The 20,790-nt window shown below is 43.1% G+C and overlaps 1 protein-coding gene across 1 annotated transcript in view; it reads left to right on the top strand.

The window, feature by feature from the left end:
- The window catches only part of LOC135743945 (macrophage mannose receptor 1-like), a 76,327-nt gene that overhangs the window by 17,961 nt on the left and 37,576 nt on the right, over nucleotides 1-20,790 (top strand). The window contains exons 14-22 of the mRNA XM_065261855.1: nucleotides 1,920-2,001; nucleotides 2,125-2,269; nucleotides 3,315-3,353; nucleotides 9,157-9,320; nucleotides 12,608-12,675; nucleotides 13,286-13,386; nucleotides 13,654-13,793; nucleotides 20,049-20,151; nucleotides 20,461-20,633. Of these exons, the coding sequence (XP_065117927.1) occupies nucleotides 1,920-2,001; nucleotides 2,125-2,269; nucleotides 3,315-3,353; nucleotides 9,157-9,320; nucleotides 12,608-12,675; nucleotides 13,286-13,386; nucleotides 13,654-13,793; nucleotides 20,049-20,151; nucleotides 20,461-20,633 (1,015 nt within the window). The remainder of the gene's footprint in view (nucleotides 1-1,919; nucleotides 2,002-2,124; nucleotides 2,270-3,314; nucleotides 3,354-9,156; nucleotides 9,321-12,607; nucleotides 12,676-13,285; nucleotides 13,387-13,653; nucleotides 13,794-20,048; nucleotides 20,152-20,460; nucleotides 20,634-20,790) is intronic.

The raw sequence follows: 20,790 nt of genomic DNA, 5'->3' as shown, positions 1-20,790 counted from the left end.
GTGGTGCTGCTTACGGGAGATTTAAATGACGATGCGCCCACCGAGACTCCCAAGTTCATCGGCGGGCGTGAGCTTTTACCGGACATGTTGCCGCCAGATGCCCCGGCTTGCCACAATATAAGCAGAGACCATTTGACAGACGACGACTTCTCTCACCAGCAGATATACGAAACTTGCCCAGCTGCATAGGCTCCTTGGTGGGTATTTCCGAAGCGGTCTCCCCTGGTTCCGACATCAGATGGCGAAATGAACGGCGCAGATCTCTCTGCCGATGGCGAGACTCAACCCTCAGAGCCAGATCGATGGCAGCTTCCAGTGACGTGGGTGGCTCCCTCAGTGCGATCTCGTCTTGAATACCCGGTGTGAGACCCTCAAGAAATTGAGCTCTTAATGCAGCGTCGTTCCAATTGCAGCAAATAGCGAGAGTTTTAAATCTGATGGCAAAATCAGTAACTGAGTCATTACGTTGCCGTAATCTTACCAACTCAGCCGCTGCCATGTCTCCCTTGAGTGAACGATCAAATAATTTCAGCATGTCCTCCTCAAGAGCCTCGAATGAAAACGTAAATGGAGCCTTAGCCCCCCAGGCAGCCATACCCCAGTCTCTCGCTCTTCCCGTGAGTAATGTCAGAACATATGCCACCTTGGAAGTGGATGAAGAAACGCGACGGGGTTGGAGCGCAAAGACGAGAGAGCACTGTTGCAAAAAGGATCTGCAGGTGTTGGGATCGCCGTTGTAGGTAGGAGGTGTTGCCGTGTGTGGCTCCCGTTCAGTCGAAACGACTCCTCCGGATGTAGCTGGAGGTTCATGGTGAGGAGCCACTTGGTCCAAGCGATTACTAAGCTCCTTAAATTGCTCAGATTAAATGTTGAAATCTCTGGCCGCAGCAGACAATAATGAGGAATGTTGTTCAATGACCGCCCCCTGCTGGTGAAGGGCGGTCTGCACCTCCAGACTCTCCAAACTTGCTGACTCCATTAGTGGCGCGCTCATCTGTCAGGAAAAGTGTCAAGTGCAAGTTAACAATGTTTATTGAGAAAAAATAAAGAATTAGAGAGCTGGAGTGCAAAGTCACTGGTAAGATCCACACACGGCACACACCCTCGACTCACTCTGGGTGTAATCACTACTGTGGGAATGATGCACGCCCAACAGTAGGAGAGAGTGAGTCGGCGCTACAAGATAGTCCAGTGCAGATCTGAAGAGAGAGAGAGCCACCCACGCACACCGTCGAGAACACCAGCACAGTCACCACACGCAACAGAGGGATGATACACACCACCCTGAAGGTGGATGACAGGCGGAGATGGAAGGTGGAAAATCCAAAGTTCTCAGACGGGGTAATCCACTGTAGAATCCTGATGATGATGCAAGCCGATGTGAAACAGAGACAGCTGGTGTACCGCCTTAAAACGAAGCGAACAAGCTGTTCCGAGAGACAAATAAAGTCAATAAGTTCCAGTAATCCACAAGCGAGCGGTCCGGGCGAAGACGAGCCTCCGGATGCCGTAATCCAAACCTGGGGTAACTAGAGAAGGAGACAAGAAAAGCGTCCGACAAGACAAGGCAGAGTAGCAAGACTGTGATCAAACAAATGAGCGCGCAACGAAAGACAGGACTACGTGCAATATAAAGGATAAGGTAAACGAGACACCACCGGTGAACAATTACCGAAACAAGAGGGCGGAGTTAGTGGGCACACGAGGAACCGGCACCACAGGTAAACAAACACACACACACACACACACACACATACCCCACACACAGCCATCGATCACCCAGCAGTCATGACACTCTGAGTGAAGAGACTTTTCTTAATAAAGGGACTTTGAAACCACCCTGGTCGCAAGACCGGAAATACATAATGCAGACCAATAGCAAAGAAAAACTAATTTTAGTTTTGTCACATTTTTTCAAGGTATTCAAGCAGAGACCCAGCGTGGATTGGCTTTACTTCATTGGACAGTAATTCTGGTTTTGTGTGGTCAGATCAAACTCCTGTGAGTGATTTCTCATTACTCTCTGTCTATTTGTGTTGATTTGTTGAGGCTTTTCCTTCTAACATTATTTTACATTTTTATCAAGTTCTTCTGTCAGTGATTGTGTGTTTATTTCTGTTTTAGTCCGATTATCAGAACTGGGCCTCCGGTGAACCAAACAACGTCAACAATAATGAGAACTGTGCTGAATATGGCACTTTTTCTGGACGCAAGTGGAATGATCGTGATTGTGATGCTTATATAAACTGGGTCTGTCAGATTCCAATAGGTACACATGCAGACATAAGCACGAATATCCAGTACAGAGTAAACAAAAACTGTGTTAGTGAATGAATTGTTTTGATGAAAATTTAGATTTATTATATGACTCTCTGGAATTTGTGATTTTGATTGGTCAGCCGCAACATTTCAAACTCTGTACACTGTAAAAAATGCTTTGCTGCATTAAATGTATTAGTTGAATCAACTCAGATTGACAAGTCTTCTTTCAACTACATTTTATCATTTATAGCAACTCATCTCTAGTCAAGATAAATAATTGTAAGGTAAAATGACTTGTAAATCTGAGTTGATTCAACTAAAATCAAATTTTAAGGCAGCGAATAATTTTTACAGTGTAGGCTAATCTCCTGTTATAAAACGGTTAGTTTCAGTCCTTAATTCTGATTGGTCAATAGCTGTGGCTTATTTATGATAAAACACAGCTGTGACCGCTAATCTCAGTGATAGCACTGCACACACAGCACACAATGTAAACATTATGTGAAACACTGCGTTAAGCCTCATTCAGACCACCAGCGACTTCTCGCTGTGTGTCGCCCATCTCTTTCAATGAGGCATTTCTAAATCTGGTTGTCATAAACAAATGAGTACCATCTACTCCAGTAACTGATGATTGAAAGATGACATGAACTCCATTGCTTCACTCCCATTTTTCGCTTATGAAAATCAGTCATCATTTGCATAAAGTTAAACTTTTCTTAAGTTTCCCCCGTTGCTGGATACGCTCATCTGTTTGGCAACGGTTACTTTCGCTTGTGTCGCTGGAAGTTGTCAAGCTTCCATTGGAATGAATGAGATCACATCGCTCTGCTACTACTTGTCACTGGCCGTCTGAATGGGGCGTTTCTGTTCAAAGTCGGTCAGGGAATAATTTTTCCAACAGAAGGAAGACTTTTAGTGATTTTACTTAATAAATGTTGTGTTGATACATATTTTTTGTTTTAATATGTGTATGGTGTTGTACCAGATTTATGAAAAGCAATAAGGTACTCGAGGCTGTGATGTATGGTGAATTTTTTTTTTTTTTACAGGCATAACTCCAAAATCCCCTCCGACATCAATCATTCAAGGTAAGGATTCACTTGTTTTATGTTATACAACAGCATTCATCTGTTTCACGTGTTGCTTGACTTCAGATCTATACGTAGCTCTCTAGTAGATTCATGTTTTAATGTGAGTTTCTGTGATATGGAGTGATACATCTTCAATCTAACTTTTGTCCATATTACCTCATCTAACAATTTACTAAAGAACTAAAAAAAACACCATAAGCCATGAAGTTTTAACATGTTTGATCATGGGATTGCAAGCAGTTCAAGCTTGCAATTTCATGAGCAAACATGTTAAAACTTATGAATCGTTTAAAGATTATGATTTTTTAATCAGTTTATTCATGCATGAGTTTTTTCCATTTATGTATATTTTACTTGAGAGTACCCAATTGATGTTCTTTATCTCTTTTCATGAATAAGCATTTCATTCAGCACCCCTCACTGATTGAGAACTACAGTTCTATAAAAAACTGTATTTCTGAATGGCCTGAGGCCGTATTAAGTGGATTTGACGCGAAAGTATTTGATGAACATTGTTTACATGCCAAGAGCATTCAGTTACAATATTTATCTTATTAATGAGGGTGGCTCGTTTAGCAGCTTTTGCACCTGAACTCTTCATATATCAACAATATCAGTTGCGGATTAAGGCATGGGTGACATGGACATTTGCTCAGGGTGGCAGTTATCTCCCATACGGAAATGTAATATATGTGAATATATTAAATATCCCTATATGAAATATATGGTAATATAAAGTAGAAACACATATGTGCATATATGTATAACTATATATGACACCTATTCGAAAATGGAACAATTTCATATATTGACATATATGTCTATCCCATACAAATTTATATGTCTATGTGTGCAAAAAAACGGTAACACTTTATTTCGATAGTCCACTTTAGACATTTTACTAATTATAAGTTACTTTGCAACTACTTATTAACTACCAATCTTTAGAGAATTAGTAGACTATCTGCTTAATATCTACTAACACTTTATTGTGATGATATCTCAACAGACATTCAGTTGTCTATAAGTATCTTTGCAGGTGCATGTCAACTTATTCCACTAACCCAAACCTCTTCCCTAACCCCAACCCTTACAGTCTACTAATACTCTAATGACAGTTAGTTGACGTATAGTTGCAAATTATTGAAAGTTAATTGACATGTAGTTGCTAAGTTATTTATAGTTAGTTGAATGTCTAAAGTGGACTATCAAAATAAAGTGTAACCCAAAAGGGATACATAGACATATATGTCATCTTTATAATTATTTATATATGTGACATACATGACTTCACATATATGTGTAATATATGTTGCATACATATACTTATCATATATCATAAAATAATTACATTTGAACGGTTGATCTACTTTTTGCCCGTTTCACACCACGAGTAGGACATACAACCCATTCACACAACTTAACACACAAACACAACTTATTATTTGTAATGTACCTGATGAGTCCAGTCGGGCCTCGAACCCGGGTCCTCTAGTTGAAAGTCGTTTGCACTATCCACTGATTCCCCCAGCAGTTGGATAGGCAGGGCTAACAACTTAAGCTATTTGTGTGTTACTGAAGTAGGCGCTGTTTAGCTTGTGTTTACAGTGTTTGATTTATTATTCCGCCTGTTTTCATTTTATGCAGGGGTACACAGTGCAAATTTAACCCTTCTGCATTGTTCAAATTTAATACATCCACTAAATTAAACATCTGTAATCTGAAAATTTATCAGATTATTATTTTTTTCACTTTATTTGCATAAATCTATTAATCACAGTCAGTACTAATCAAAACTACAAAATCTTAAAAAAATTCCATGATTTTAACTCTTTAATTGCCAAGTTAATCAGTCCCTCCAGAAAAACGCGATTGTGCGATTGCGCGAAATATTGCATAATCAGCCAAAGTCTGCATATTTATGCGGGGCTGCATTTTTTCCAAATCCGACGCACTTTCGCCGCATTAATTACAGATTTCTGCGCACAAAATATGCGGGCTTGCATGATTTCATAATCCCCGCATTTTCGTAACAAAAAGTCACATATATATATTAGCAGAAAGTTGAAAAATGTTGCATTTACTTCCCAAAAGCGCAGCCGCGTCCTCTATTGCCATGGAAACATTATGAAGTGACGTGATTCGGGTCCGAAATTAACACCTGCCAAGCGCCAAATGCGGGTAGATTTTCCGTTTGGCGACTAAATTCAAAAAGCTATTTTCATACCAAAATATTAATGCAATTTTATGTGTTTGCCAGTAACTAATCTGGGAACGAGGTGAGCTAGCCACAGAACGTCTCTACGCTCCAAGTCTCGCACTACAGACGGTCTGTTTCTAGCTAGTACTGCAGGTAACTTGCGGTCTGCAGCTATCTGCTGCATATTAGTTATCAAAATGCATCCCCGCCCTGCTCGTCGGGCTATCTTGACTTATAGGGAGGAAAGAATATATTTAAATGCTTATGCATTCTTTCACAGATTTGGATGGGTAATAATGGTGTATGAAATTCAGGCATTGGGTATTTAAATTGCGTTTGAGCGCGCGCTCGAGTTTTACTTTCACTTTCGCGATTGCGCGAAAAGACGCAGTACAGGAAGCAATCCGTACTGATTTGTCATGGATTTGTTGGGCAAATCCTCCAACTTCGTCCTGTCAGTCATTACTATCCTCACGTAAGAAAATTAAATCACTCGCAGCAAGCTTTAATAATTGGTGCCATAAATTGGTTATTTACTACACCTGCGATGTATAACGCGGTGTGAGAATTAAATTAATAAGTGGCCTAATATCATATGAAGATATATTCAATCATTTCATGTTGTTGCTCGGGAGTGACGGGACTTTAATACGCAAATATAAAATCACAGAGGCATACCAGTATCTTTACAATGGGAAAGTCAGTTGAGTGTTTGTACATGGAATAGACCAAGACTTTGTGTTTTTAACCTTTTCAGGGGCTGTTTTAAAACGTCACAAGTGTTCCTCTGGTGTGAGTTTTTTTTTAAATGGCAATTTTTAATCGACTTGTTTGAGTTTTTATGGCAACACATCAAGCTTTACGTGGTCCGACAGTCAGCAGAATCTTTCTCATTCAACACACACAATGAATAAACCATAAAAAACATATAAACTATCACATGCATTCTGTAACGATTATTCCCTTAGTTGCCTTCATTTGCCCTCAGGTTTGATTGTCTGCACTTGTTCTTTGTAATCATCATTATCATTAGTGTCTTCACCTGTGTACTCCTGTGTTCACTTTGTATTTAAACCCCTGTCTTAGTTCAGTTCTTGTCGGTTCTTGTTAATGTTTCGTCAATGTTACCTGTGTTCTGCCATCATCGTCTACCTTTGTTAATAAAGTCTCCAGTGTTTTTTATCCCCGTCTTCATCGTCATCTTAATGTAAGTCAAAACGTGACAGAAGAACTGACCCAACTGTTTAGCAGTGTTCCTTGTTAGTGTTTTTTATTTCTGTCTGAGTTTTTGTGTTCAGTGTTTCACTCGTCTGACCCAATGGATTTCCCTGCTGTTCGTCTTCTGTGTCTCAAGCAAGGAGGTCACTCCCTCGAGGAACACCTAGAAGAATTTCTCCTGTTGGTTCCTGACACCCCCTTCCTGGACTACTGCCTTTGCACATTTCTCTGTTGTGGCCTTAACACCGCCACACGTGCACAGTTGTCTGGGGAGGGTCCTTGAGGGGGCTTCGCCGCATTCGTGGAGTGGATGCTTGTATCCTGTGGATCATCGTTCACAGTTGAGGACGTCACCAGCCCCACTCCCGAGATCAGCCAGTCGTCACCCTGCCACACAGAGCCAACGCCCATTGCAGACAGGGAGCCCGAATCTGCCGCACCCACAGAGCCAGAGCTAACCGCCGCTGAGCCCAATGTCGCGCCAGAGCCGCAGTCTCCAGAACTGTCTGACCAAGTGCGTGAGCCGATCACACTGTGTGTCACAGTGGGAGTTTTGGTGGAGTTCGAGGGCTACGAGGGAAGCCCTACCCACAATCCCGCTGCTAAGGGTGAGCCACAGTTATTCTCTGGACATTTACTGGATTTTTCAAATGACTTTAAATGTGTACAGTCCCTGCTGGTCCCGCCCAGCTGTCCTTCATCCTCGCTGGTCCCGCCCAGCCATCCTTTGTCCTCGCTGGCCCCTCCCAGCTGTCCTTTATCCTCGCTGGCCCCTCCCAGCTGTCCTTTATCCTCGCTGGCCCCTCCCAGCCGTCCTTCATTCTCGCTGGTCCCGCCAAGCCGTCCTTCATCCTCGCTGGTCTCACCCAGCCTCCCTCTCCCTCCTCCTCTCCTATCATCAGTCATCTTCTTAGCCACTCATCATCTGGCTTCTGATTATACCCCAGCTCACCCTCAGTGTGTCAGCAATGCTGGGTTGGTTGAAATGGGGCATAACCATCTGCCAGCTGTCTCGAAGGTGGTTCCCATGTCTCCACCTGCAGCCTCCGAGACCCTGACTCAGCCTCAGTCCTCGGACCAATCAGCTTACCTCGGGTCAAGACTCCCTCACCTCCATCGTGGCCCGTCGCACTACCAGCTCAACCAGGCTTCCTCATCCCTACAGCTTCACCTTGGTTGGTCATCATCGCGTCCTCCCCTCTGGACTACACTCCTCCATCTACACCTCGTCACTCTGTCCTGCTGGCTCTGTTGGGCTCTTCCCTCCCTATGGCTCTGCCTCGGTCTTCGGGTGCTCTGGCTCCGCTGCGGGCTTCCGGATCTCCGCCTCCTCTTCAGTCGCCAGACCTGTCAGCTCCACCCTGGCCCTCTGGAACCTCTGTTTCCCCCAGGCTCTCTGTCTGCTTGGATCCTTCCTGGTCACCTTCTTCATGGCTGTCGTCACCGCCACTCTTCTCCAGGGTTCTTCCAGAGTCGCATCTCTCCACCATGGCTCCTCCCTCCTGTGACTCCACCCTGGGGCTTCCATCTGACTGATCTCTGGCCATCCATCAGGCATCTCCTTCTTTTGGTTCCTCCCTGGCTTCTCCCACCATCGTCACCACCCCTACATTGGCTTTTTTCTTTGTTGGTGCCTCCCCCCTCCTCCCTCCACTTCGATGTTATGTTACGGTGCAAGACGCGCCTAGGGAGAGGGGGGAGTAACAGTTATTCCCTTAGTTGCCTTCATTGCCCTCATGTTTGATTGTCTGCACTTGTTCTTTGTAATCATCGTTTTCATTAGTGTCTTCACCTACTCCTGTGTTCACTTGTGTATTTAAATAATCTTTATGTAAGTCAAAACATGACATGTTCAGTATTGTTTTAGTCATATGAAAATATTATTATCGCTTTTTATGCACTAGATGGAGACATGATGAGCTTATTAAATGATTTGCTTTTTTATTTAAAACATAACAAAAGTATGCGCAAACGCATTCAGAACTATAATAAACATAAACTAATAAGCAGTTTATGTCGTATATATTCTGTACTGTAATCACATTTTTGTAATAATAAAAAATCAGTATAATATTAGTTGTTTTTAAACAATTGTTGTATTTATTGTTTACTGTCAGTTTCTATAAAAGGTTTTACTGGATGGATGTGTAGATACAGATTATGGGTGCATGTGCGCCACATACACATTCAGCTCTTGTGCGTAGATTATGGTTAAAACTAATATTTTGTAGAGATTTACTGTATTTCTATCATCTTTTATGGCAACCCCTAACTGCACAAATTATGCCGATCTTCCTGGATTTCATAATAAACATTTCAGAAAGATTTTGCAGCTATAGATCACACAAATGAAGATGTCTGTCTTTTTTCCTCTCACTATAGAATATAACAAGACGTCTGATGGCTGGATTCAGTACAATGGCAGTCAGTATTTCATTAATCTTGATCTTCACACTATGGAAGATGCTCGTGCCTTCTGTAAGAAGAATCATGCTGATCTTGCTGTCATTAATGGTCAGACTGAGAGGAGGTTTTTATTTACACAGGTAACATAAAATACTGACAATGCTTTCCAGTTTTACTGACACTCTGTTGCTAAATGCTTTTAATTAAAATGTATTCTGGTTGATGACATCATAGTGTAAAGCAAGTAGATGGCAGGCAAAGCTCATATCTGCAGCATATTGTACGGTCAGCTCCATAAATAGAGGAAGAAAAGTACATTTTGTGCAGTCTAATAAATATCCACACTCTCAGCCTCAGAGTATTCACATTCAAATTGAATGAAAGGTTTAGGATTGATTTAAAGTCATTTAATTTGTAGCTCCCCATTTTTAGTCCAAAAGTAAGGGTACAGTTGACTTAAAAGCTGTTTTATGGAAAGATATTGTCTGTTTGTTAAATAATGTCCTCATGAATGATGGATGTTAAAGGTCTGGAGTTGATTTAAAGTGTGGCATTGCATTTGGAAGCTGTGGCTCTGAACCCACATCATGCGGTTCAGGGAGATCTCCATGCAAGTGATTCAGACCATATTTAGGTTTCAAAAACCCAAAGGGGTTTTTCTTTATCATGGAGAGGATAATGCGATCGCCCACCATTGTTTTCTTACAGTATATGGATTGTTGTTGTTGTTGCTGAGCTCACCAGTGTGTTTTGTGTCAGGAAATAAACTTCGGAGTCAAGTGCAAGTTAACAATATTTATTTAGAAAAATAGAATGAGAGATCTGGAGAGCAAAGTCACTGGTAGATCCACACACGGCACACACCCGTTGACTCACTCTGGATGATAACACTACTGTGGGAATGAAGCACTCCCACAGTAGGAGAGAGTGAGTCGGCGCTACACGATAATCCAGTACAGATCCGAAGAGAGAGAGAGAGCCACCCACGCACTCCGTCGAGAACACCAGCACAGTCACCACACGCAACAGAGGGATGAAACACGCCGCCCTGAAGATGGATGACAGGCGGAGATGGAAGATGGTAAATCCAAGTTCTCAGACGGGTAATCCACTGTGAAATCCTGATGTAGAAGAGCCACCCGGAAACCACTGGTCACCGCCTAAAAACGAAGCGAACCAGCGGTTCCGAGAAACAACAGTCGTTAGAGTCAATGTAATCCACAATGGTAAAAAGGTGTACTCCACTCACGGGTGATGATGCAAACCGGAGAGAAACAGAGACAGCTGGTATACCGCCTAGAAACGAAGCGAACCAGCTGTACCGAGAGACAAACAAAGTCAATGAGTTCCAGTAATCCACAAGCGAGCGGTCCGGGCGAAGACGAGTCCCTGAACGCCGAAAACCAAACCTGGGGTAATAAGAGGAAGAGACAGAGAGCGACTGACAAGACAAGGCAGGGTAGCAGGATTGTGATAAAACAATGAGCGCGCAACGAATGACAGGACTACGTGCAATATAAAGGTAAAGGTAAACGAGACACCACCGGTGAACAATTACCGAAACAAGGGGGCGGAGTTAGTGAACACACGAGGAACCGGCACCACAGGTAAACAACACACACACACAGATCACACAGCCATCGATCACCCAGCAGTCATGACATTTTGTTTTCTATGAATGTACTAAATTGTTGATCTGGCACCTACTCTTGTCTGATTGATGGCTTTGGCTGTGTTTTTATAACCTAAATATGGTCTGTATCACTTGCATGGAGATCTCCTGGAACCGAATGATGTGGGTTCACAGCCAAAGCTTCCAAACGCAAATGCCACACCTAAAATCAACTCCAGACCTTAAACATGCTTGATTTATGAATGCATGGATTTGCATGATGTTCTTCTTATGACCCCAGGTCCACCAGACTGTTTATTCCTGCGGTCAGCATATGTTTTTAATATGGAAGTGCTGAAAAGACCTGATTCTTTTACAGAAACAGAATTTGCTCCTTTTGTGATTCTTTTGTCAGTCTGGGCTCACTCCTTAGTAGCCTGAAGACACAAGCCTCTTTCACACAGTAATTCTGGTACATTACCATGAATTTACCAGAATGAATTTACCAGTAAATACAAAAATATGCTGTTCACACATGCAGTGTGTTACCAAAATATGCATCATTAATGTAATGAAATTCAGCAACATATTACCTGTGCAATGAAATTCAACAACATACTACACGTGCGCAATGGCGGCAATTATGTGAATACACACTTCTATTAAACATAGTTTTACTAAGTTCATAACTTGGATTACCAGTCTCTTAATAAAGAGAAGATATCAACCAAACAGATTTCATGTAAACAAACCCATAAACACTAATTAATTAAACATTATTTAAACACTTTTTAGAGGAGCTGATACAAACATACCTCTCATTGCAGTAACATTTAGCGAACGAGAGAGAACCGGAAATTACGTCAGCTCTACCCTCACGCTTACACAGACAATTTCTACTTAAGATAGAAATTGTGGTCACATGACCATTGATCACAGTGCAATTTTCAAAATAAAAGTCTCTTGCGTGTTAGTGCCATTATTTATAATAATAATAATTTTAAATAATCTAGTGTAACAACATTACACTCACCACACCAGTAAGACATCATTCACACATCAGTATCAAAATACCGGTAAACTCGAAGAGAAAGCGGAAGTTACCTGTGGCGCACGGCCGGCGAGCTCAGTGTCGTATTTGTTAGCAATGGCGGGTTATGACTTAATATCTACGATAGGTATTTTGTTGTTTTCATATCTGTGGCAAACGCTGATGGTCGCGTAGTTGCTCGTGACCAGCTCCGTGAATAAATTATATATAACGTTAAGTTACCTTGCGTTAGGCGGCGTCAAACAGAACCTGCGTTTGCACATTAGGCTTCACAGAGAATGTGCTAAGGACATCGGCAATTTGGCAAATAGATGGTAAGCTGTTTTAACAACTTTGGTGAAGAAATGTGGATGTAAACTTTAGGTGAGCTTGACTCTTAAGCAGCATGTGTGTGGAAACATCCGTAAACAGTGCGAAGGTAAACGCGTCATCCGTATAAAACGCTCTCATTGGCCCGAAGCTGTCAGCGCGGTCTGACGGCGTCCGTTCTAAATGCCGGTAATCCTATATTTTTAGTTCACACATAGCACTTACTGGTAAATTACTGGTTATCTTACAACCTCTCTTACTGGTTAATTGGGAGCACTGATTTACCGGAAAGATTCTGTTCACACAAGGACCTGTTAACTGCAATTTACCAGCAAATTACCAGTAAAGACTGTGTGTGTGAAAGGGACTACAGTCTATAGTTCACAGGAAAGATAAAAACTGAAGTGTTTTATTCACAATCATATGAGTAGGACTAAACTGATGCTGTTTTATAGATATCTAGAAATGAAGGATCAGATATGTATTACATCGGGATGACTGTGGAGTTGGACAAATCATTTAGGTGAGTATGAAAGATTACAACACAGGGTGGATGCTAAACTAAGACTAAATAAGCAAACCATTAAACATTATAATAAAATGTAGAGCAAAACTAGTTGTTATCACAGAATAAAACACAACAGGGTGATCATATTTAAGGGATTTATTTGCAACAATAATCATCTGGACATACATGAGTAAATATCTGGAGATTGACGAAAAGCCCAAAACCTATAAATAAAAAAATCACATATTTTTATTAATTATTCAGATTTATATTAAATGTATTATTTGAAAGTATTAAACTGCAGTTGTCAAGATTACTCTCAGTACCCGGATGAGGTTTGTTTTATTATTGATATCTGTAAATAACAAACATGTCTCCACTGACCAATCAGAATCAAGCATCCCAGAGAATAGAAGTGTCGGTATTGTGATTGGGAAAAGAGTATGACCTGAGATTATGGGGAGAGTTTAAAATCTTTATAATAGGGAAAAAGCTATTCTGGTGATAATATTAGTTATTGGGTAACTATGACCGTCCATTGAATTTGCAGGGCAAAAGTTAATTTGTGTGTGTGTGTGTGTGTGTGTGTGTGTGTGTGTCTGTCTGTCTGTCTGTCTGTTTGTAGTTGGGTGGACGGTTCACCTGTTGTATACACTGCATGGCAACCAAATGAACCAAATTTTGCAAACAATGATGAGAACTGTGTGACCATTTACAAATACACAGGTAAGGACTTCTCATTACAGCTGTATATGATATAGCAAATAGATGAAGAACAACATTCACTAATGCTGAGGCAGCTATTCAGTCCTGCTCCAGAGACATCATATCTAGATTAAAAGATGTTGATTCAAATTAAATTAGTGTTGGAGCTGACCTTGGAGGAAGTTTTCTCATTTGTATTAATTAATTCATTTTACCATTAGGTTTAATATTTAAAAAATCTTGTCTAATCTCTTTGTTTTAATGGTGCACATGTATATGTTTCTGTAGGATTCTGGAATGATATTAATTGTGGTTATTCGTTACCCTCGATCTGTAAAAGAAGTGCTGATTTTGTCAACACCACCGTGTCTCCAACCACTGTATCAGCGGGCGGCTGCGCTCCTGAATGGACTCTGTTCAGAGGAAAAGTAAGAACCATTACTGTCCAAATACATCAAAACCAGTGTGACCCCCATAAGCATTAAGAGATGCCATTAGTCCCTAAAAAAAGAACTCAATACGACTGAATTTAATCCGATTGCTGGTTACAACATTACAGTTTACATGCACCCTAAACATTGCAATCTGATTAAAATATTTGTTTAAATGTACAATCTATATAATGCAAGACAAACATCTGCGCAAGCGAACAGCTAGGGTTGCCAGATCTGTGTTTCAAAGTCATGCCAATGGACATTCAAAACCAGCCCAAAAGCATCCCAAACACTATTCAGAGCCTAAATATTAATAACTTATGGACGAAATCCTTTGATCTTTAACACATAGAAAACAATTAACCAGTGGAAACAGTTTAAAATTACACCAAAAAACAGAGGACTTGGCAACACTAAGCTGCACACAGCATCTTTCATCAAGTTCATGCTTTATTTCTGGATAAATGTACAAAGTCAACAATGAGTTGGAGAAAGATGTTCTTAAGAAGTTTTAGATTTAGGCAAAGAAAACACACTTTTCAAAATGCACAACACTATTTTATTGCTTTATGTAATGTTATAAAAGACATGAACGCTGCAGAATGTGACGTGCGTGACTCCAATACCTTAATAATGCGTGTTGCCATTGCCTTGCTCTTGCATGTGACGAGAATCATGTGATACGTAAATAAGAGGTAAATATAAGACTTAAGCACAATTCTTCTGTGCATGTTCACAAGATATTTTTTTCATTCGATTGAGAAAATACTATGATTCACACGTTTAAATGTGTACTTGTATCAGATCACAGGTCGGACTACACCATCCCTTTCAATACAACAATTTGCATCTCATCAACCTCAATCATATTGATTAAGGTGTTTACATGAAGGCTTTTCAATCCAATTTAGCAATTTTATTTGGTTGGTCTTCAGCTTTATAGTAAACTGAGCTTTTACAAGTTGATATACAAGTAGTTTTTCTTTATCTTATATGATGTTAGCTCACTATAAGACTGTTGTCTCATTTCATTTAATTCTGAGAATTTTTTTTTATTTCACAACACATTCTGAATAAAACATTATCTAGTAACCTACTCTACTCAATCATTAAGTTAATATTACTGATGACAATTTTTGCTGATAAAGGTTTTTGTCAGCAAGACCTTTAAATATATCAGGAATTTAATTTAAGCAAATAAACAAAAATCTGACAAATAAAATGCAAGTGTGATGTGTAAGATGTATTTTAAGGCTGCAAATACCTCGGGGTTCATTCTCTGGTCTGAATAAAAGATTTATCAGGTGAATTAATATAATTTACCGTGCTGTTATCACGTTCAAGATATGCCTAAATTTGTTATTAAAACATGATAAAATGCATAAATAAAAATATCTGTGATTCCCTTTCAGTCAGTCACTACGACGTCACGTTGTGACCGGCGAATTGGGAACTCACTTAGAGAGACCAATCTGCTTCAAGTACTACTAAAACGCCAATGAACTTGGCATTGAGGTATTTGCATAATGCTGGCGCCGCCCCGCCAGGTGCGTGTATAAGGCGCAGCTGCAGAATACGAAATTAGCGGAGACAGTTGTCATTCCTTCAGGAAAAATGGCACCCCTGTCCTGCGAGTGTCCAGCGCCGCCACGGTGCGGCTGTGAGGCTCTCCAAGGACGACCTCTGCATCACTGTGCTGAACTGGCCGGGGGATTCGTCCTCTGGTCCTCAGCCTCCTCGTCCGCAGCCGGTAGAGGTACCAATGGAGACTGCAGCATCATGTTCTGCGGTGTCTGCAGAATCCATTGCGTCTCCCTCTGGATCCGCAACCTCCGCAACAGCCGAGGGTGGGCCCCCTCCCTCCGAAGTGGACTTGGACTTCCTTCCTCCCTCTGGTCGGGTCGAGTTCACAACCCTCTCCTCCCGTACCTTTCTTCCCCGAGGTGCATGAGGAGCTGACACGAACATGGAAGTCGCCGTATTCTACCAGGATACGGCCGTTTCAGCCCTCCCCCTCACCTCCCTCACCAACGGAGCCGCTAAGGGTTACACGGGGATCCCTCCTGTGGAGCGGGGGGTTGCGATGCAGTTGTGTCCGGCCACCGCTGCCTCCTGGAAGGACCGCCCAACCCTTCCCTCCCGTGCTTGCAGACAGTCCTCCAGTTTAATGGGCACTGCCCACCAGGCTTGCGGAGAGGCGGCTTCGGTTCTGCATGCAATGGTGTTGCTGCAGGTTCACCAAGCGAAGACCTTGAGGGTTCTGCACGAGGGAGGACACGACTCGCCTGCCTTCTCGGAGCTCCGGGATGCCACTGATCTGGCTCTCCACGCTACCAAGGTGACAGCGCAGGCGAATGGTCGTGCTATGTCCACGCTGGTGGTCCAAGAACGCCACCTTTGGCTGTGTCTAGCGGACATGTCGGATGCTGACAAGAACAAGTTCCTGGATGCTCGAGTGTCCCAGACCGACCTCTCTCTCCGGATCACTCTTCAGGAGACGGTGAATGCACCGCTCCTTCTACCGGAGGAGGGCTGGGCGGAAAATCTTTGCATTTGTTTTGTTTCTGTTCCCAAAACCACAAAAATAGTGCATTCCTATTCCTTCTACAGGTCTCCAGAGGATCGAGAGAGCCGTGAGCGGGCATTCACCTGCTCATCCTCCTCCTCCTCTATCGCCAGCGGGTGTTTCCCAGAGTCTGCGCTCTCCGCGCAGGAGACCAGACACCATCACCCTCAGCGGGCTCAGGTCAGTGTCTCACACACACACACACACACACTGTAGATGTTTGTGCTCTCACGGCACATGCACCGGCAGTCACACTTGTCCCGCTCCGCTGCCCCACCGCGGGTACACCGGTAGTGCCGTTAATTCCTCTCGTGCGGCCCCTGGGTGCTTGGGTAAAGCTTCTCAGCCCGTCTCGTTGGGTTTTACGCACAATCCGCCTCGGATACGAAATACAATTCAACCGGCACACCCCCAAATTCTCTGGCATTCGTTTCACTACGGTGAAGGCGTCCGATGCACATGTACTGCTTGCAGAAGTCAATGCCCTACTGGCGAAGGACGCGATCGAGCCGGTCCCTCCAACCGAGATGAAGTCAGGGTTTTACAGCCCGTACTTCATAGTACCCAAGAAAGGCGGTGGGTTACGACCGATCTTGGATTTGCGTGTACTGAACAGATCTCTCCAGAAGAGATCCTTCAGGATGCTAACGCCGAGGCAAATATTTAAATCAATTCGCACCCAAGATTGGTTTGCAGCCATAGACCTGAAAGACGCGTACTTTCATGTAGACGCGTACTTTCACACACACAGTCTTTACTTTCCATTCTGCCTCATCACAGGCCGTTTCTCCGCTTTGCGTTCGAGGGGCGGGCATATCAGTACAAAGTTTTACCATTCGGGCTGTCTCTCTCTCCCCGTGTGTTCACAAAAGTGATGGAAGTGGCGTTAAAACCCCTGAGAGAGAGCGGTATTCGCATCCTAGCTTACCTTGCTGATTGGCTTATAATAGCACATTCTCGGCGGATACTTTGCGAACACAGAGACTTAACCCTTCTGCATCTCGCCCGTTTGGGTCTTCGGGTCAACTGGGAAAAGAGCAAACTCTGTCAAGTGCAGAGGATCTCTTTTCTTGGTATGGGACTGGACTCGATCGATTTATCAGCACGTCTAACAGAAGCGCATGTCCAGTCAATCCTGACTTGCCTCGATTCATTTCGAGGGAAGAACGCGGTCCCACTGAAACAATTTCAGAAGTGCCTGGGGCATATGGTGGTGACACCGCTCGGGCTGCTCCATATGAGACCGCTTCAGCGTTGGCTTCACGATTGAGTCCCAAGGAGAGTGTGGCGCGCCGGCAAACACAGTGTAACCATTACACCTGCTTGTTGCCTAACATTCCCCCCGTGGTCAGACCCTGCATTTCTGAGGGTTGGGGTGCCCATGAGACAGGTCTCTCGGCATGCTGTTGTCCACGCAGATGCATCCGACATGGGATGGGGAGGCACGTATGAAGTGCTTGCAGCCTCGGGTGTGGACAGCACCCCAGCTGCACTGGCATATCAATTGCGGCGAGTTGTGGGATGTATATATGGGACTTGTACACTTCGCTACGGAGCTGCGAGGGAAGGATGTATTAGTTTGCACAGACAACACTGCGACTTTTGCGTATATCAACCGTCAAGGCGGTTTGCGCTATCGTCACCTGTTGCATCTCGCTCGTCATCTCCTCCTTTGGAGTCAGAAGCATCTGAGGTCCCTTCGTGCCATTCATATTTCGGGTTCGCTCAACACAGAGGCAGATGCGCTTTCACGAGCTGCGCGCCCCGGCGAATGCCGACTCCACCCCCAGACGGTTCAGCTGATTTGGAAACGTTTCGGTCGAGCGCAGATAGATCTGTTTTATTCTGTAACCGAGGGCAGCCTCGGCGTGGATGCACTGGCACACAGCTGGCCGCAGGGGATGCGCAAATATGACAGGATGGGGAGAGCCTTCTACTGGTCGCCCCTTACTGGACGACCAGGAATTGGTTCCCAGAACTGATGCTCCTCTGGACAGCCCCTCCCTGGCGGATTCCCCTGAGGAAGGGACCTTCTTTGGTGGTGAGCTTGCAAGGGCTGCCCCCTTAGGAGGCAGACCCAGCCATGGCTTGTTGTGCCCCGTACGCGGACTGCGACTCTACGTGGATTGCACACAAAGCCTCAGGACCTCAGACCAGCTCTTTGTTTGTTACGGTGGTCAGCAGAGAGGGAAAGCTGTCACTAAGCAGAGGATGTCTCATTGGATAGTTGATACTATCGCCCTTGCCTACAATATGCAGGGTATCCCTTGTCCATTTATTTTGAGAGCACACTCCACTAGGAGTGTTGCCTCATCTTGGGCACTTGCTCATGGTTCCTCGCTGACAGACATCTGCAGAGCTGCTGGTTGGGCGACACCTAATACCTTCATTAGATTTTACAGTGTCTCCTCTCGTGTTCTTTCCTCACCAGGGGGAGCACGGAGAACAGGCTCGCATGTCGGCTTGCAGCCTCCGACTGGTACTTCACAATAAGTGTCAGTATGGATGGCCTTTAGGACAAAAATGCGTAATGGTTTGATTTGTCCTTCCTCCGCTGCCTTGGCAGCTGATGTTGCAGAGCATCGGCTGTCAGTCTCTAACTAGCTGCATCCTCGCGAACCTATGTGCTTGGCTCGGGCATCCACAGTGTTTTCCCTTACGCGGGGTTCCTTTGTGAGTATTTTCTGTGGTGTTAATCCTACTAGCCCACGTTTCCCTCCAGCAGAGGCTGCTCTGCTTGCACAGCCACGGCTGTCTATTACATCAACCATGGTTGACTTTTCTCAACCATTAACCCCTGACGGGGTCAGATAGGGCGATTCCCAGTCGCTGGCGCTATTGTGGGGTTAAAGGAACAGTGCCCGGCCTTCTGCCTTAAATCCTTTTCTCCATCTCCTTAAGTGGAACCAGAGGGCTTTATGCAGACATTGGAAGGGGTCAGCTCCAGTGGCGTTTTGGTAGGGATTCCCAATTCATCGGTCACGACGTGACGTTGTTGTGACCGACTGAAAGGGAACGTCTCGGTTACGTATGTAACCCTTGTTCCCTGAAGGAAGGAAACGGAGACGTCACGTCCCAGGTGCTGCTCCCTGCTGTTTATGGCCGGTCACTGATTCCGGGCTTTCTCAGTGAAAAGAAGCTAATTTCGTATTCTGCAGCTGCGGCTTATATACGGACCTGGCGGGGCAGCGCCAGCATTATGCAAATACCTTAATGCCAAGTTCATTAGCGTTTTAGTAGTACTCGAAACAGATTGGTCTCTCTAAGCGAGTTCCCAATTCGTCGGTCACAATGTGACGTCTCTGTTCCCTCCTTCAGGGAACGAGGGTTACATCCGTAACAGAGACCTTCTTTGTTTTAGTTAATCTATCTAGGATGATACAGTACAGTATATCACCACTAATAACATTAATAATAAATACCAGTTGTTCGGTGAGTAACATGATGGATTGCTTTATTGCAATATCGACAACATACATATAATAGAACTAGTCTACATTTTTTCTCAATATTTAATCCATCTTCCATTCTTTCTGGAAATCAGCACAAAAAATTTGAAAAATTTCAGCTGGGTCAACAACAATGTAATGCATTAAAAGTTTTTTTCTGCTAATTTCCTGAGAAAGAAGCTTTGTTAATCAAACCTGCACACTTTATTTCTGATTGTTTGTGTTTCCAAATAGTGTTACAAGTTTTTCGATAATAAAATGTCGTGGCATAAATCACGAGATCACTGCATTTCAAATGAAGGCAATCTGGTGTCTGTTTGGAGTCACACAGAGCAATGTGAGTATGACACTAATACTGTTATCTGTTCATTTTATTTATTTGATAAGAAATGAAACCTACTGATATCATTGTGGTGTTTAAGAATTCAACATGTATTCTCTAGTAAAACTAGTTAACATGTTTGCAATTAAAAGTATTATATTGACTTTATTTAAATCAGTGACCTAGTGCTAAACCAGCACAGACAGTGGCTGTACTTTAACTTGAGTGTGAGTGGTTTGTAAATAAAATACAAAATGTTTCACTGATATTAAATAAATATATATATGCCTTGCATTAAAAAGATCCCTTTGTTTGCTTTTTTAGTTTTTCTCACAACTTTAATGCTAAGTGCTGTTGATGACGTGTGGATCGGTTTAAATGACATTGTCTCAGAGGAAAAATTTATGTGGACCGACAATCTAGCTGTCAGATACACAAACTGGCTCAAAGGTCAACCTTCATCAAGTTTACGGTCAAGACACTTTTTTGATGTAAGTGTGCATGAGTTTATTGCAAATAATAATAATGTAGTAGCACAAATTTTTAAAGCTAATCTTTTGTTTGTTGTGTATGTGTTTCATCAGTTAGTTTTCTGTGTAATCTTACACTAAAGCTTTGGGTTTGATCACAGCAGTTAATATAAGAATCTCATTA

The sequence above is a fragment of the Paramisgurnus dabryanus genome, chromosome 2 (assembly GCF_030506205.2).
Source record: "Paramisgurnus dabryanus chromosome 2, PD_genome_1.1, whole genome shotgun sequence".
NCBI lineage: Eukaryota > Metazoa > Chordata > Actinopteri > Cypriniformes > Cobitidae > Paramisgurnus > Paramisgurnus dabryanus.
This window is presented reverse-complemented; position numbering and strand designations above follow the sequence as displayed.